This window comes from Tachyglossus aculeatus, chromosome 21, assembly GCF_015852505.1.
Source record: "Tachyglossus aculeatus isolate mTacAcu1 chromosome 21, mTacAcu1.pri, whole genome shotgun sequence".
Lineage (NCBI taxonomy): Eukaryota > Metazoa > Chordata > Mammalia > Monotremata > Tachyglossidae > Tachyglossus > Tachyglossus aculeatus.
In genome coordinates, this window is record NC_052086.1 from 45,563,762 (window position 1) to 45,576,843 (window position 13,082).

General features: G+C 55.0%; 1 protein-coding gene across 1 annotated transcript in view; it reads right to left on the minus strand.

Annotated features, from left to right (window-relative positions):
* Positions 1-11,866, minus strand: part of CASKIN1 (CASK interacting protein 1) — an 88,509-nt gene extending 76,643 nt beyond the window's left edge. Inside the window, 1 exon segment of the mRNA XM_038762623.1 lies at positions 11,763-11,866. Within this exon segment, the coding sequence (XP_038618551.1) occupies positions 11,763-11,856 (94 nt within the window). The 5' untranslated portion in view covers positions 11,857-11,866.
* Positions 11,867-13,082: the final 1,216 nt, after the last annotated feature.

Below are 13,082 nucleotides of genomic sequence, written 5' to 3' on the forward strand. Positions count from 1 at the left end.
ATCCAGGTACACTCACACACTCTTACACACATACCACAACGTACTCACATACATCCTTACCCACAAAGTCTCTGTCACAGACGCATGCACACACGCACACAGATAATTCACTCTCAGACTCTTGGTGACCCCAACCCCATTTCTGGAAGAAACAGAGTGGTAGGACAGCACCGGGGTGGGGGACTGCTTCCAAGCAGGGGGCAGAGATCCAGGGAGAGAGGAAGGGGCAGGGAGAAGAAAGGAACTGGGGGAAAACGACCCCTGGGTACCCTGCCCACCACTTTGATCCCAACAAGAAATAGGGTTTGGAAGAGATAGGGAACATCAGCCCCCAGACTCACAGCTGCCTTCCGAGGGCCACCACTGCTCTGCTGGGCTGACCCTTGGAGAGGCACCACCCCCTTTCTGGGCCTCAGTTTCCCCATCAGTAAAATGGGAAGACTCATGAGCGGAATCACCAGAATTGGGCCTATTTATCTTGGGGAAGAGCCAGCTGTGGGGTGATTCTGAAGTGACTACTGCCCAGTTGACCTCCCATCCCACTGCTGGTAGGAGCAGGGGAGATGGCCTCAAAGCTATAGCAGCTGGGATGCAGGGAAGGGCAGACACACTGCAGGTAGCTGGAGAGTTTCCCCCCGCACCCCCGCACCCCCCCAGTTGGCCCACACTCATCTGCCTGAAGTCACAGAAGGGCCACATTGCCCGGGAACAGAGAAATGGCCTGGATGACCACCCCCCCAGTCACTCTCTGACCCCTCCACCTGGCCGCTGGACAGTCCAGTGCCTGTTGACTCCAGAGGCACTGCCAGCCCCTCCCCGAGCTCCTGGTGAAGCAAACCCAACTTCCACCTTATGCCAGGGCTCCCAGCGTTGCCATGGAAACTGAGTTAATTCATGAAGGGATTCCTCCAATTTGATTTATTAAACCATTTATGAATCAGATGCGATCCGGGTAGCTGAGTTAAGATGACCCGCCAGGGAGCCAGCCTGGTCCGTCTGTCTGTCTGTCTGCTGTCTCTCTGAGTCTCTCTCCTCTTCTTCTCTCTGCCTCGCTCACTGTCTCTGTCTCGCACTCTGTCATCCCCAGTCTCCTCCACCCCTGCTCTCCCTTTTCTCAGTCTCTAGTTCAGTTTCTGACTCTCTTCTTCCGTCTCTCTCGCTCCCTGCCTCCCTCTGTCTCTGTTTTGTCTCTGACTTCCTCTCTGATTCTGTCTCTTGCCTATCTGTCTCTCCCCTCCTGTGCTCTGTCTAGGATTCTGCTTCTCTCTTTCTCTGATTATCGGCCTCTGCTTCTCCCTCTTTCTGATTCTCTGCTCTCTGGCCCCCTCTGATTTTCTGTCTCTCCCTCTCCCTGATTCTCTCTGTCTCTCCCTCTCTCTCTGATTTTCTATCTCTTTCTGAATTTCTGTCTCTCTGTTTCTCCCTCTCTGATTCTGTCTCTCTGTCCCCCCCTCTTTCTGATTGTCTCTCCCTCTGATTCTCTGTCTCTCTGACTCTCCCTCTGTCTGCTTTTCAATCCCCCTGTCTCTCCCCCTCTCTGATTCTCCGTCTCTCTGACTCTCTGCTGTTCCCACCTCCGCTGGTCTCTTTCTTTAAGTCAGCCCCTGCCTCTGCCTGGCTGGTCTCCCCCTCTCTCTCTCCCTCTGTGCCTCTGGCCCAGACAAGATGGCTCCGAGTTGGCAAGAACCCCCAGGCGGGGGGCAGTGAGGCTGGGGGGGGCCTGAGCCCACCAGCCCAGCTCTCCAGGCCCCTGCAGGACCAGCCGCCGCCCACCCCTCCAGCCCCCCTGCTGCGGTCCCCTGCCATCAATATCTCTCTGGACCAGTCCCCTCCTCCCATCCCTCTCCAGCCCCCATCCCCGTTGCTCTCCGGCCTCTCCCAGCTCCCCCCAACCCCCCTCCAGCCCATAAATAATCCGGATTGGCATGATGCCCTTGAAGGGGTCCCTGGGTCGGGGTCCGTGGAGCCTTGGCCGGGCAGAGGTCATCCCCTCCTACACACAGAGCAGCACCTGTTATCCCAAATCTCCCCCTCCCCAAGGATGCAGCAGACCCGAATCCGCCCCCTCCCAGGGCCGCAGGCCCAGAGCTCGGGGTCGGGGGTCACTGAGTGGGGGGAGGCGGAGGATTTGGGGTTCCGGGGCCCCCCCGCACCCCGAAATCTAAAAGCTGGACCCATCCTGTCCCACCCCCACCCCCTGCTCCGAGCCGGGCTGCTCGCGGAGGCCGGAATTGGGTCCCGGTTTTGGGGGGACCCAGGCCCCCCACTCCTCCAGGCCCAGCCCCCCGCGAGGGAGGAGCCAACTGCGGATCCATCAGGAACGAGGTCACCCAAGGGGGGGGACGGACACACACACACATGCGTGATCACGTGTGATCACGTGTGTGTGCAGCAGGCAGCCACGGGGGGCTGGTGGGGAGGGGGCGCAGAGGGGACCCCGGGAGACCACCTCCCCTCTCCGGCCTGGGGGCATATTTGCATGGCGATAAGCGTCATGAGTGATTTATCCAGGTGGATAAAATGCCTTGAAATAACGACCAAAAAGGCCGAACGTGGTAAAGACGAGGCTGCGGTTTGGAAGCCCCCCGCACCACCACCACCACCTGCGGGCGAGGGTCTGGGCCTGGGGGCCGGCAGGGTCTTCCGAGCCCCGGCCTGAGGACACTCCCGACTCGGACAAGCCACGCAACCCGTCCGGGCCTCATCATCATCATCATCAATCGTATTTATTGAGCGCTTACTATGTGCAGAGCACTGTACTAAGCGCTTGGGAAGTACAAATTGGCAACATATAGAGACAGTCCCTACCCAACAGTGGGCTCACAGTCTAAAAGCCTCGATTTCCTCTTCTGAAAAATGGGTAGAGTAGGCCGGGTCCTGGCTCGGCCACTGCTGGAGGACCGCTCTGGGGCTCGGAAAATAATAATAATGGCATTTGTTAAGCGCTTACTATGTGCGAAGCACTGTTCTAAGCACTGGGGAGGCTACAAGGTGATCAGGTTGTCCCACGGGGGGCTCACAGTCTTAATCTCCATTTTACAGATGAGGTAACTGAGGCCCAGTGAAGTTAAGTGGCTTCTTATTGGCGGAGGCAGGATTTGAACCCATGACCTCTGACTCCAAAGCCCGGGCTCTTTCCACAGAGCCACGCTGCTTCTCTGGTAAAATGGGGATAAAATCTCCGCTCTCCCTCCCTCTTCGATTCTGAGCTTCGTGGGAGACGAGGACCGAGTCTGATCTGATCATCTTGAATTTACGCCCGAGTTCAGCACCGTGAAGGCGAAGAGGACACGCTTTTACATAAATACCTATACCTCATTTGGATAAATGTTCCTACCCAAAGAGAAGGCAACTGCTTAGGTCCAAACACAGCAGAAGAGCTGGAGGTCAGAGAGTGGGACTGACGCTGAGCTTGGGTGAGCAATGGAATGCGGTAATATAATAATACTCCAATAAAAATAAAGATATCTCTTCTCCCCACCCTGTATTCCTCCCAACTGACACCTCATTACCTCCGTATCGTCTAGACACCACTTGTATTTATGTCCATATCTTTAAATTCTATTGCTTCCCTCTACCTGTAACTTATTTTAATCTTTCATTCATTCACTCATTCGATCGCATTTATTGAGCGCTTACCGTGTGCAGAGCACTGTGCTAAGCCCTTGGAAAGTACAAATCAGCAACCGATAGAAACAATTCCTGCCCACAATGGGCTCACAGTCTAGAAGGGGGGAGACAGACATCAAAAAAAGTAAACAGACATCAATAGCATCAATAGGAATAAAAGGAATTATAGATATATACACATCATTAATAAAATAAATAGAATTATAAATATGTACGTAAATACACACAAATGCCGTGGGGCGGGGAGGGGGGGAGCAAGTGGGGGTGATGGGGAGGGGAAGCAGAGGAAAAGGGGGCTCAGTCCGGGAAGGCCTCCTGGAGGAGGTGAGCTTTCAATAGGGCTTTGAAGAGGGGAAGTGGGCTAGTTTGGCGAATTTGAGGAAGGAGGGCATTCCAGGCCAGGGGTAGGACATGGGCCAGGGGTTGACGGCGGGACAGGCGAGAACGAAGCACGGTGAGAAGGTTAGCACCAGAGGAGCGGAGTGTGTGGGCTGGGCTGGAGAAGGTGAGAAGGGAGGTGAGGTAGGTTTCACTAGCTAATTCATAAGTTCCTAGAGGACAGGGATCTTGTCTACTACCTCTATTTTACTTTCCCTAGCTTTTAGGACAGTGTTCTGCACACAGTAAGCACTCATTTGATTAATTGATGATTGGAAAAGCAATTTAGCCTAGTAGAAAAGCAGCATGGCCTACTGGAAAGACCCTGGGCCTGGGATTCAGGAGACTTGGCTTCTAATTCTAGCTTGGACACTTGACAGCTGATGACCTTGGACAAGTCACTTAACTTCTCTGTGAATCGGTTTGCTCACCTGTAAATGGGGGTTAAATATCTGTTCTTCTTATTATTATGATTATAAATACGAATGAATGAATGAATCCTGATCATCTTGTAATCTCCCCAGCGCTTAGAACAGTGCTTTGCACATAGTAAGCGCTTAACAAATGCCATCATTATTACTATTATTATAAATACGATTGAATGAATGAATGAATGAATCCTGATCGTCTTGTAATCTCCCCAGCACTTAGAACAGCGCTTTGCACATAGTAAGCGCTTAACAAATGCCATCATTATTATTATGATTATAAATACGATTGATTGAATGAATGAATGAATCCTGATCGTCTTGTAATCTCCCCAGCGCGTAGAACAGCGCTTTACACATAGTAAGTGCTTAACAAATGCCATCATTATTATTATGATTATAAATACGATTGAATGAATGAATGAATGAATCTTGATCGTCTTGTAATCTCCCCAGCGCTTAGAACAGTGCTTTGCACATAATAAGCGCTTAACAAATGCCATTGTTATTATTATAAATACGATTAAATGAATGAATGAATGAATGAATGAATCCTTATCGTCTTGTAATCTCCCCAGCACTTAGAACAGTGCTTTGCAAATGCCATCATTATTATTTATCATTCCTCCTCAGATTGAGAAACCAATCATCATCATACGATTGATGATGATGATGATGATGGGACAGGGACTGTGCCCAACTCAATTATCTTGTATCTGCCCCAGTGCATAGTAGAATATATATGTATTATATATATATATACATTATAGTGCTTTTTGAAACAGCATGGCCTATAATAATAATGATGGCATTTATTAATCGCTTACTATGTGCAAAGCCCTGTTCTAAGCACTGGGGAGGTTACAAGGTGACCAGGTTGTCCCACAGGGGGCTCACAGTCTTAATCCCCATTTTCCAGATGAGGTAACTGAGGCACAGAGAAGTGAAGTGACTTGCCCAAAGTCACAAATGGCGGAGCCGGGATTTGAACCCCTGACCTCTGACTCCAGAGCCCGTGCTCTTTCCGCTGAGCCATGCTGCTAAGTGGATAGAACATGGGCTTGGGAATAAGAAGGCCCTGGGTTCTTTTCCTGGTTCGGCCACTTGTCCGCTGTGTGATCTTGGGCAAGTCACTTAACTTCTCTAGGCCTCAATTAACTCATCTGTAAAAGGGGGCGTAGGAGTTTTATTTCTATTTGTTCTGACAACTGGACACCTGTCCACATGTTTTGTTTTGTTGTCTGTCTCCCCCTTCTAGACTGTGTGCCCGTTGTTGGGTAGGGACCATCTCTATATGTTGCCAACTTGTACTTCCCAAGCGCTTCTGCACACAGTAAGTGCTCAATAAATACGATTGAATGAATGAGTGAATGATTAGCTTATATCTACCCCAGCACTTAGTGCAGTGCCAGGCACATAGTAATTGCTTAACAAATACCATAATAACAGATGCTATTATTATTATTATTATTATTATTATTATTATTATTATTATTATTACTGACTCCACAGAGCTCCCAAGCCAACGTGGCCCCAGGGGGACAACAACCCCTGACCCCTTCCCTTGCCCCTGGTGTCCCCCTGTCCCCAGTGCCACTCCACCCCCAGCACCCATGTACCTGGCAGCCTCCTGCCCCTGGCACCTCCCCCCCACCCCGCCTTACCTCCTTCCCCTCCCCACAGCACCTGTATATATGTATATATGTTTGTACGAATTTATTACTCTATTTATTTATTTTATTTGTGCATATTTATTCTATTTATTTTATTTTGTTAATATGTTTTGTTTTGTTCTCTGTCTCCCCTTTCTAGACTGTGAGCCCACTGTTGGGTAGGGACCGTCTCTATATGTTGCCAACTTGTACTTCCCAAGCGCTTAGTACAGTGCTCTGCACACAGTAAGCGCTCAATAAATACGATTGAATGAATGAATGGCACTTAGTCCCCTCTGGCTGGCTCCCGGCATCTGGTGGCCCTCTGCCCCCCGACCCCCATTCATTCATTCAGTTGTATTTACTGAGCTCTTACTGTGTGCAGTGCACTGTACTAAGCACTTGGGAAAGTAGTGTCTGGCACATAGTAAGCGCTCAACCAATACCGCCATCATGATTATTATTATACTACAACAATGAACAGTGACATTCCCTGCCCAGAACGAGCTCACAACCTAGAGTGGGGGAGATAGACATCGATATAAATAAAGAAAATTGTATAGTGGGTAGAGTACAGGCTTGGAAGTCAGAAGGTCATGGGTTCTAATGCCAACTCCGACACATCTGCTGTGTACTCCATGTCAACACCCCCCCAGAAAAATTTGAGTGGTTGCCTATTAACGTCCATATCAAGCAAGAGCTCCTCACTATTGGTTTCAAAGCTCTCCATCACCTTGCCCCTTCTTACCTCACCTCCCTTCTTTCCTTCTCCAGCCCAGCCCGCACCCTCCGCTCCTCTGCCGCACACTGGGCCTCGTTCTTGCCTGTCCTGCCGTTGATCCCTGGCCCACGTCCTACCTCTGGCCTGGAATGCCCTCCCTCCTCACATCCACCAAGCTAGCTCTCTTCCCCCCTTCAAAGCTCCACTCAGCGCTCACCTCCTCCAGGAGGCCTTCCCAGACTGAGCCCCCCTTTTCCTCTGCTCCCCCTCCCATCCCCGTACACCAACCCGCTCCCTTTGCTCTCCCTCCCTCCCCGCCCCACAGCACTTGTGTATATTTGTACGTATTTATAATTATAATTCTATTTCTTTTCATTAATGATGTGTAGCTATATAGCTATAATTCAATTTATTTAAAATGATGCTACTGATGCCTGTTTACTTGTTTTGATGTCGGTCTCCCCCTTCTAGTCTGTGTGCCCGTTGTGGGCAGAGATTGTCTCTACTTGTTGCCAAGTCGTACTTCCCAAGCGCTTAGTACAGTACTCTGCGCACAGTAAGCACTCAATAAATATGATTGAATGAATGAATGAACTTTTCTGGGCCTCAGTTACCTCATCTGTAAAATGGGATTGAGACTGAGTCCCACGTGGGACAGGGACTGTGTCCAACTCGATTGGCTTGTATACACCCCAGCACTTAATACAGTGCCTGGCACATAGTGAGCGCTTAATAAATATCATCATCATCATTATTATTATTACTGATTGATCTATGGATAGGGGAGCATATGTGTGTGTCTGAGATTGTCTACAGAGAGGGGGGTGCCTGAATGTGTGCATATTCATTCATTCATCCAATCGTATTTATTGAGCACTTACTGTGTGCAGAGCACTGTACTAAGCTCTCGGGAAGTACAGTTCAGCAACAGAGTCGATCCCTGCCCACAACGTATGTGTGGGGATGATGATTGTGTCTACAGAGAGGGGAGTATCTGAGTGTGTGTGTGTTTGTGTGTGTGTGAGAGAGAAAGAGTGTGTGTACATCTATGGAAAGGGGAAGTAGGAGCACCTGTGTGTATGTGTTTGTGTACGTTTATGCTTATGGGATTGTGTCTACAGAGAGGAGAGACAAACCCTAGTTAGGATATAAAGGGATTTATTGAGCACTTACTGTATGCAGTGCACTGTACTAAGCACTTGGGCGAGTACAGGGTAACAGAGTTCGTAGATTTGATCCCTGCCCTTAAGGAGCCTATGGTCTAGAGGGCGAGACAGACATTGATATAAATAGATAAATTACAGGTGCTGTGGGGCTCAGCCTCAGGTCGGGGGACAAGCAAATGTGTAAAGGGCATAGATTAAATGTGTGGGCGACGCAGAAGGGAGAGGGAATAGGGGAGACTGTGACTGTAGGGACTGTCTCTATATGTTGCCAATTTGTACTTCCCAAGCTCTTAGTACGGTGCTCTGCACATAGTAAGTGCTCAATAAATATGATTGATTGATTGATTGAGATGAGGGCTTAGTGGGGGAACCCTCTTGGAGGAGCTGGGATTTTAGAAGGGCTTTGGAGGTGGGAAGAGTGGCAGTCTGCTCTAGGTGAAGGGGTTGTGGGGGAGTTCCGGGCCAGAGGGAGGAGTGTCTGGGGGACCCTGCACTTCTCTGTGCCTCAGTTTCCCCTTCCATTCAAGGGGGGAGGACAAGGGGAGTCTTACCTGGAAGGGGGTGGGAGTGGAGGCCCCCCAGAGGGCCCAGACAGTCTTTGAATAAGATCCCTCTGGAAGGAACCCCCACCCCCAGCCAACCCCCCTCCTCTCCCTGCCCCCCACCCCCTGCCATCTCCTCCTGCAGAAGGGACCTGTGAGGGGCACATGGAAACATACTTTCATACAAATATCCACTCTCATACCACATACGCAGAGTGGCTCAATGGAAAGAGCACAGGCTTGGGAGTCAGAGGTCATGGGTTCAAATCCCGGCTCTGCCAGTTGTCAGCTGTGTGACCTTGGGCAAGTCACTTAACTTCTCTGTGCCTCAGTTACCTCATCTGTAAAATGGGGGTTAAGACTGTGAACTCCACGTGGGACAACCTGATCACCTGTATCCTCCCTAGCGCTTAGAGCAGTGCTTTACACGTAGTAAGCTCTTGACAAATGCCATTATTATTATTATTATACACACAAGCACACACACGCACATGCATCAGGAAGATGGCCTACTCTGAATCCAACAGGAATCCTAGAACTCACCCAGAGGAGAGTCAGATTCAGCAGCAAATAACAGAGCTGCCTAACATACGTACACCCACCCACCACACACTCAATTGTACACTCCAGACACACACTGCACTTTACAGTCAGGCTCTATAAGACACACACACACCCCCCATCACCAGAGACCAATGGTTGCACAAATACACAGGTGCTCACTAGTATTCACAGACACGCAAATGCACACATACACTTTGAGTCCCCCCCTCCTCCCCCCAGCCTTACCTCCTTCCCTTCCCCACAGCACCTGTATATATGTATATATGTTTGTACGTATTTATTACTCTATTTATTTATTTTACTTGTACATATCTATTCTATTTATTTTATTTTGTTAATATGTTTTGTTTTGTTCTCTGTCTCCCCCTTCTAGACTGTGAGCCCACTGTTGGGTAGGGACCGTCTCTATATGTTGCCAACTTGTACTTCCCAAGCGCTTAGTCCAGTGCTCTGCACACAGTAAGCACCCAATAAATATGATTGATTGAGTCCCACTAATGAACACTCATGGGCATACACAATCATACCGATACACATTCACAGTCACATTGATGCGCACACACGCAGTCTCATTAATGCCCACAGACACACATGCAGTCACAGGGAAAGACACACAGTCACACTCAGGCACAAACATAAGGGCATATCGACCGTCACACTAACGTACGTACTCACGCTCACAGTCTCATTAATGCACACACGAGGGCATACACGAAGTGGCACTAATTCACACATTCGTGGACAAGCACATACAATCACAATCATGCACCCCCCCATGGGCACACTGATGAGCACGCACACCGACACACACAATCACACGGATGCATGCACACTTTAGGCCGCACGCTCCCCCAGGAGAGCAGAGAGCTTGCGGAGAGGCCCGTGGTGCTTATCCCGGGATCAGGCCGGGATCAGAGGCTCAGCTCCGCCACTGGCGTCGACTGATCCTCCCTCCATCCCCTGGGATGGTCTGGCCCCCGGCCTCATCTCCCCCAGTTCCCCAGCCCCCGGCTCCTCCTCGTAGTCAGCCCCTGCAGGGCCTCAAGCCAAGGCCCTGCCCAACGCTAACTCTGCGCAACACGTCGGGTGATAAATTACAGAAACGTGGGCCTGTCCTGGGGTTGAGGGGGAGGAAGGGCGAGGGAGAGAAGGACAGTGCGGGGAGCTGTTCCTCAAGTCCAACCTGACCCCTGAGTGTCCCGGCCTGGGTACTTCTGTGTGACAAGCTGATCACCCTTTTTGGACCACCATTTCTTCATCCAGAAAACGCTGCCCTCCCTCCGTGCCCCCAACTCCCTGAGGGATGAGGCTGGTCAGTGAACTCTAGGGGACTTCTATTATTATAATTATTATTAATAATACTGATAGTTTTCTGGAGCCGCTATTAAACCTGGGGGGCTTAATGGTGTCCTCCCTGCACCTCCCTGCGAGGCCTTGGGCCGCTAGCCGAAACTGTTACCCGACCCCTCGAAGCCTCCAGGATGTGTGTGTTTGTGTGTGTGCGTTTGTGCGTTTTGCGGGTCAGGGGGAAGGTAGTGGACGAGTGAGAGCCTGGGGAGATGATGGAGCTGGAGTCTTAGCATGGATGATGGAGCTGGATGGGTGGCGGAGGAGGGGGGAACAGGGTTTGGCGTGGATGGTGGAGCCCGAGGATGTTTTGGCGTGGTTGATGGAGCCGGAGTTGGGGGGCGGTGATGGAGCCATCGAGGGGAATGGTGGCGCAGGGGGGAAGGGGGCTTGGCGTAGATGATGAAGCCGGTGGAGGGGCGGGGGGCGGTTGCGTGGCTGGCAGAGGGGAGGCGGAGGCCGGGGCTCGGAGGAGGCCTCAGCATGGCTCCGGGCCGGACAGCTCCGGGCCCCCGACCCCACCCCCAGCTGCCTCGCGGCCGCCGGCCCCGTGTGTGTCCGGCGGGACCCCCTCCCAGCCGGCCAAAGAGCCCCCTCCCCTCCCAGCCCCGCCCGGACCGACCCCGCAGGGCCCCTCCCCCAAGCGGGCTCCGGCCTGAGCTCTGCTTATCGATCCGGGCCGGGCCGGGCCGGGCCGGGCGGGGGAGGGGGCTCGGGCAGGTGCCTGGCAATAAGCGCCCCTGCTCCGGGCCCTGGGTCACTCTGCGTGTGTATGTGTGTGTGTGTGTGTGTGTGTGTGTGTGTGTGTGTGAGAGAGAGAGAGAGAGAGAGAGAGAGAGAGAGAGAGAGAGAGAGAGAGAGAGAGAGAGAGAGAGCCCCCCTGGGGGACACGGACAGCGGGTCCAGGGCTGCGAGTGCGTGCGGGTGTGCGGGGCAGGGGGAGTGTGTCTGTGTGTGCGTGTGTGCGTGTGTGTGTGTGAGTGTGTGTGTGGGGGGGTGAGTGGGTGCGGGTCGGTCCTGCCGGCTTCTGCTCCGGCCCTCGTTGGGGCAAAATGCGTGGGAGCGCGGGGCGGGGGCGAAGGCCGGGGGTCCGGGGGGTCCGGGGGTCCGGGGGGTCCGGGAGCGCCAGGGTCCCCCGGAGTCCGGCCCCGGCCGCGATAGGAGAGGCCGTGGTCCGCGGCGCAGCCCCCGGGGGGGCGGGCAGGGCCGGGCAGGGCCGAGCAGGGCAGAGCAGGGCAGAGGGGCGTCCCGGCCGGAGAGCGTCCCCGCCCCCGCACCGGGAGACCCTCCCAGCGTGTCCCCGGGCCGGGCGGGGGGTCCCGGGGGGCACTCACTGGCTTTTCCCGGCCTGGGCCTCTGCAGCAGCTTCTGCACGGCGCCCACATCCTCCGTCTTCACCGCCTGCACCAGCTCCTGGTCCTTGCCCATGGCGCGGGAGGCGGCGGCCCGGGGTCCGGCCCCGGCTCGTCCGGCCCTCCTCCTCTTCCTCCTCCTCCTCCTCCTCCTCCTCCTCCTCCTCCTCCTCCTCCTCCTCGCCCGGCGGGGTCCGGTCCGGTGCGGTCCGGTTGGGGCTCGGGCTCCGGCTCCCGCAGCCGCCCGTCACAGGCTCGGCCCCGCGGCTGCCGGCGGGGCGGGGGGCGGGGGCCGGGGGGCGGGAGCGCGTCACCGGGATGGGGAGGGGGCGGGGGCGGGGCCGGAGGATGGAAAACGGGCCGGGGGGCGAGGGGGACCCCGGGGCCTCGGGGAGGGGGGGAGGGGGCTCTGGCAGGTGAGGAGGGGGCGCCGACAGGGGCTGGAGGGGGGAGCCCCGGAGACGGGGGGCGAGGGGGACCCCGGGGCCTCGGGGAGGTGGGGAGGGGGCTCCGACAGGGGCTTGAGGGGGCAGAGGAGGGGGGCGCCGGAGCCGGGGGATGGAAAAGGGGGCGGGGGGCGAGGGAGATCCCGGGGCTTCGACGTTGGGAGGGAGGGGGTCCTCTGGGAGGTGGGGAGGGGGCTCCGACAGGGGCTTGAGGGGCCAGAGGAGGGGGGCGCCGGAGCCGGGGGGCTCTCGGGGCGGGGGGCTAGGGTGACCTCGGGGCTTCGACGTTGGGAGGGAGGGGGGTCCTCTGGGAGGTGAGGAGGGGTCCCCTGGGAGGTGGGGAGGGGTCCCCTGGGAGGTGAGGAGGGGTCCCCTGGGTGGTGGGGAGGGGTCCCCTGGGAGGTGGGGAGGCGTCTCCGACAGGGGCTGAGGGGTCAGCGGAGGGGAGCTCTCGGACCGGAGGTTGGGGATGGAAAAGGGGGCGGGGGGCGAGGGAGACCCCGGGGCTTCGACGTTGGGAGGGAGGGGGTCCTCTGGGAGGTGGGGAGGGGGCTCCGACAGGGGCTGGGGGCGATGCTGAGGACGGGGGCGCGGCGGGGGGAGCCGGGAAGCTGCAAGGTCTCCGGCAGGGGCGGGGGCCTTCTTCTTCTTCTTCTTCTTCTGCGGGCAGCGGGCAGCGGGCAGCGGGCAGCGGGCAGCGGGCGGCCCTGGCAGCTGCAGCGGGAGCCGGGGGCGGGGGCGGGGGCGGGGATGGTCTGGGGTCGCTGCGGGCCCGGGAAGCCCCGCGGACTCTGCGCCAACCCAAGGCCCCGCTCGGCGCGAAGCCCTGCGCCCTGCGCCAGCCCCACACCCCGCT